The sequence below is a fragment of the Diabrotica virgifera genome, chromosome 1, assembly GCF_917563875.1.
Source record: "Diabrotica virgifera virgifera chromosome 1, PGI_DIABVI_V3a".
Lineage (NCBI taxonomy): Eukaryota > Metazoa > Arthropoda > Insecta > Coleoptera > Chrysomelidae > Diabrotica > Diabrotica virgifera.
The window spans coordinates 140,359,534-140,364,764 of NC_065443.1; the positions used below are offsets into that span (position 1 = coordinate 140,359,534).

Consider the following 5,231-nt stretch of genomic DNA (forward strand, 5'->3'; position numbering starts at 1 on the left):
ATGACACTTTCATCTCAGAAAACATAGAACATTATAGTCTGGGCAGATTATCGGGGAATATGCCATTTTTGGGAAAAGTTATTTACAAGCAATTTTATTACTGGAATTGAACCTTATTATTCTATATATTAATATTATAAGTACGCAAAGTCTGCAGATAGTATGCTACTTTTTTTATACACAAAACGGCGCCCTCAAATCGTGTTTTTTTTCAATTATTGCTCTATAACTCCAAAGATTTTAACTTTACACCATCATCATTCTCTTTGCCTTATCCCTATGCGGGGTCGGCTTCCCTAATTGCATTTCTCCACACAATTCTATCTTGGGTCATATCAATGTCAATCCCCTTTATCAACATGTCCTGCCATTATCGTCTCCCCCCAGGTCTTCTTTGGTCTTCCTCTCCTACTCCTTCCAGGAATCTGCACTTCAGCTATTCTTCGTATTGGGTGATTAACGTCTCGACGTTGAACATGACCAAACCATCTTAACTTATGCTCTCTCATTTTGGCAACAATTGGTGCCACACCTAGACTTCCCCTAATATACTCATTTCTAATTTTATCCTTCTTTGTCACTCCACTCATCCATCTAAGCATTCTCATTTCCGCCACATGCATTCGTTGTTCCTCTTTATTCTTCACTATCCAACATTCAGTTCCGTAGATCATAGCCGGTCTTATGGCTGTTTTATAGAATTTTCCCTTCAGCTTCATTGGAATTTTTCTGTCACACAACACACCACTCGCTTCTTTCCACTTCATCCATCCAGCCCTAATTCTACTGCATGCATCTCCATCTATTTCTTCATTCCCCTGTATTACCGATCCCAGGTACTTAAAACTATTGCTTTTTACAATTAGTTCACCATCCAAAGATACCATTTTATTTGTAATAACTCCATCTTTAAATGAACATTCCAAATACTCTGTTTTTGCCCTACTAAGTTTTAAACCTTTTCCTCCAGAGCTTGCCTCCACTGTTCCAGTTTTTGTTCCAGTCTCTTTCACTATTTCCTACTAACACGACATCATCAGCATACATTAAGCACCATGGAATGTTACCCTGAAGTTTCGCTGTTATCTGGTCAAAAGCTAATGAGAATAAATACGGACTAAGCACCGAGCCTTGGTGCAATCCTACTTTCACATGAAATTTATCAGTCTCTCCCACACCTGCCCTAACACTAGTCATTACTTCCTCATACATATCTCTCACAATCTTTACATATTCGCCAGGGACTCCTTTCTTATTGATTGCCCACCACAGTATCTCTCGAGGAACTCTATCATATGCTTTCTCAAGATCAATGAATACCGTATGAGCGTTTGTTTCTTTACTCCTGTATTTTTCCATCAACTGCATTATAATGAAAATTGCATCTGTTGTTGATCTGCCCTGCATAAAGCCAAATTGATTCTCGGATATTTCGGTCACTTCGCGTATCCGTCTATCAATTTCTCTTTCCCATATTTTCATGGTGTGGCTAAGCCCTGTAGTTTGTACATTGTTGTATATCTCCCTTGTTTTTGTAAACAGGTACCATTATACTGCTTCTCCATTCGTCTGCCATTTATCTAACTTCCATGATTCTATTAAATAGACCTGTTAGCCACCTTGTTCCTGTCTCTCCCAATGCTCTCCATACTTCCCCAGGAATATCATCTGGTCCTACCGCTTTTCCTTTCTTTATTTTTTGAAGCGCTTGAGCCACTTCCTCGTTTGTTATTTTGGTGACCATTGCTGCTACGGTCTCTGTTGACTCTACAGGCTGTCTGTCACATTCTTCATTTAATAAGCTGTCAAAGTACTTTCTCCATCTCTTTTTGACATCCCTTTCGTGAACTAGTATTTTATTATTTTCATCTCAGATACATCTAATCTGATTAAAATCTTTTGCTTTCTTTGCTCTCTGTTTGGCTAATTTATATATCTTCGTTTCGATTTCCCTGGTATCAAGTTGATCGTAAAGGTTTGAATACGCTTCTGCTTTGGCTTTTGCTACTACTACTTTCGCTCCCTTTTTCGCCACCATATAGTTTTGAAGATCTGTGTCGGATCTGGTTTCTTGCGACTTTTTATATAATTTTCTCTTCTATTTTATTTTTCCTTGTACTTCGTTTGACCACCACCAAGTCTCTTTATCCTCAAACTTTTTTCCTGACGTTTTCCCAAGTATTTCAATAGCGGTCTCTCTAATACTACTGGCCATTTTTCTCCAAATTGTATTAGGGCTTCCTTTCATGTTCCAACATATTTTTTCTACTATTCTTCTCCTGAATAGACTATCTTTCTCATCTTTTATCACCCACCATTTTTTGTGGTCCTCTCCGATATTTTTGTTTAGTTTCTCTTTTTACTTCGATGACCAGAATAGCTTATGTTGTTGGCTTACTGTCTCACTAACTATTACCTTGCAGTCCTTGCATTCACGTATGTCTTCTTTCCTTATCATGAAGTAGTCTATTTGGGATTGATGTTCTCCACCTTTTTATCCAATTTGTTAACAATCGCCATATCCAATGCTGTTGCTAATTCAAGCATGTCAACTCCAGCTTCATTTCTAGTTGCAAAGCCTAATCCCCCATGTATTGCTTCGTATCCTGCCATGGCTTGGGCCACATGTGCATTGAAATCACCTCCTATTATAACTTTCGCCTCTGACGGAATATCACTCAGGACGTCTCCTAATTGGTCATAGAAAGCTCTTCTTTCATTCTCACCCAGACCTGTGTGAGGAGCATACACACACAACATTCAATACCTCTTTATCAATTACAAATTTCACTGACATCATTCTATCACTCGTTCTTACAACTTCCACTACGTTATCTTTCATTTCACTATCAGCAATTATGTATACCAACTCCATTTCTAGTGTTACTACTCCCTGCATACCACAATTTGTAACCTTCACCTAGTTCTTTCGCCCTTTGTCCTTTCCACCTAGTTTTTTGAATACAAGCAATTTGAACTCGTTTTCATTTGAGCGCATCCACTAACTCCAGACTCTTACTTGTAAGACTACCAAGATTCCAAGACCCTATCCTGATTTTTCCTGTAATGGTGTAACCTGTAATGGTGTTCCCCCTGAGATAGTCCTCACCCGAAAATCCGAACGGAGGCTCATTTTACTTCCGGAATATTTTACCTCAGGAGATGCCATAATTTCAGTATAAGTTTTTATTGCGTTGGAGAAGGTCTTTTTATTATTATGACCTGAAAAGATTTTTTTTTTTTTGGTTATTTGATGCCTGAATGCCTTTTCTATCAGCACCATACCCTGCCCTCCACTTTTAGCCAATACACCACCAATGCAACCAAAGTGCAGTATTACCCCACACCCGCCTGCATTTTTCTGTATAGGCCAGGATCCCTACTGTAAGGACTGCCCTATAAGCCAATGTATTGTTGCCCGTATCCCGCCACTAGGAGGCACGTACTTTATTCGGGATACTGTTCGGGATACTATTCGGGATAACTTTACACCAAAAACACGTAAATAAAAATTCACCGTCATTAAATTATGCCTAGAGACATGTTTTTCCCGATTTACTTCGACGAAAATTTTTTTCGGAAAATGCGGGTTTCTCCAACAAGATCTTTAATTTTCAACTAAAATTTTAGGTAAGTAGTTATTTATCAATAATTAAATATCTTGGATGGACCAAGTTTCTTCATGTTTTTTGTTGCCAAGTAACTCGAGTAGAGCCATATAACTAACGCATTATCAAATGTCAAAGTTGCTTTGTTTTGTTATAAAAAATTAATTTATTTATAAGAAAATAAAACTACATGTTTTTCCAGTTGTAGATTTTTTTTAGATAAACAGAAAACTGTATAATTATTTAACAGTCTTTGTTTAAACAAATTAAAAATTTTTGTTATAATAAATAAATTAATTTTTTATAACAAAACAAAAGCAACTGTGACCTTTAGTAATGCGTTAGTTAGGTGGCTCTACTCGAGTTAGTGTAAAACAAAAAAATAATAAAGAAAATTGCTCCATGGGAAGCTAAGAAAATCCATTTTTGTAACGTATACCTATTTTGAACTTTGAGATTCCATTTTCTCCAACTTGATTTTTGATTGAAATTTTGGTATTTTTGGCATTTTTCACTCGTAATACCGATAGTTTTTATTATTATACTATAATGTATTATTTATTTATTTATTTATTATTATATTATTATATTATATATTATATATTATATATTATATATTATATATTATATATTATATATTATATATTATATATTATATATTATATATTATATATTATATATTACATATTACATATTATATATTATATATTATACAGGGTGTTTGGTAAAGAATGGGCCATAGCTTAACCTCAGGTTCCTGAGGTTAAAATAGGCAGATTTAAGCTAACTTACCTTAGTACAAAGTTTATAATAACCGAGATACAGGGTGTCAAAGTTAAACTTTTTTAAATTTATTATTGAATATTTCCTGACAGTTATGAGATAACAACATGAAATTTGGTATGTGGGGGTTTTTTGGGTCGAGAAAACTAAATTCCCTACCAAAAATTATGTATTGCCGAGAGGGCGCCACATACGCCTTTCAGTACTCATTTATTACGTTCAATTTTTTTTATCCGTCACTCTGTATAATTTTAACATTAAAATTTTTATTCTATTAGTTTTACTTAAAAAAGGTGTACTCCTTTCATCTCCCTAAACTCAACCGTTTTCGAGATAAATGCATTTTAAATCTGCGATACACCATCATTTTTAGCATAATATCATTTTAGTTACACCCGAAAATTAACTCAAAACCATAAAATTATCCAAAAATGTATCGCAAATTTCTTCAAATGGAATTTGCGATGCAATGACATAAATTTGAGAACTGGCACAATTATTATTGTTTTAAGTTATTTTTCGGGTGTAACTACAATGATATTATGCTAAAAATGATGGTGTATCGCAGATTTAAAATGCGTTTATCTCGAAAACGGTTGAGTTTAGGGAGATGAAAGAAGTATACCTTTTTTAAGTAAAACTAATAGGAGAATAAAAATTTTAATGTCAAAATTATACAGAGTGAGGGATAAAAAAATTGAACGTAATAAATGAGTGCTGAAAGGCGTATGTGGCGCCCTCTGGGCAATACATAATTTTTGGTAGGGAATTTAGTTTTCTCGGCCCAAAAAACCCCAATATACCGAATTTCATCTTGTTATCTCATACCGGTCAGGAAAT

General features: G+C 35.0%; 1 protein-coding gene across 1 annotated transcript; it reads right to left on the minus strand.

The window, feature by feature from the left end:
• Positions 1–395: 395 nt before the first annotated feature.
• On the minus strand, positions 396–863 carry LOC126879285 (uncharacterized; the record flags this gene model as incomplete). Its single annotated transcript, XM_050642362.1, has 1 exon — positions 396–863. A coding segment is annotated over one exon (468 nt), but the record flags the coding sequence as incomplete, so codon positions are not given.
• Positions 864–5,231: the final 4,368 nt, after the last annotated feature.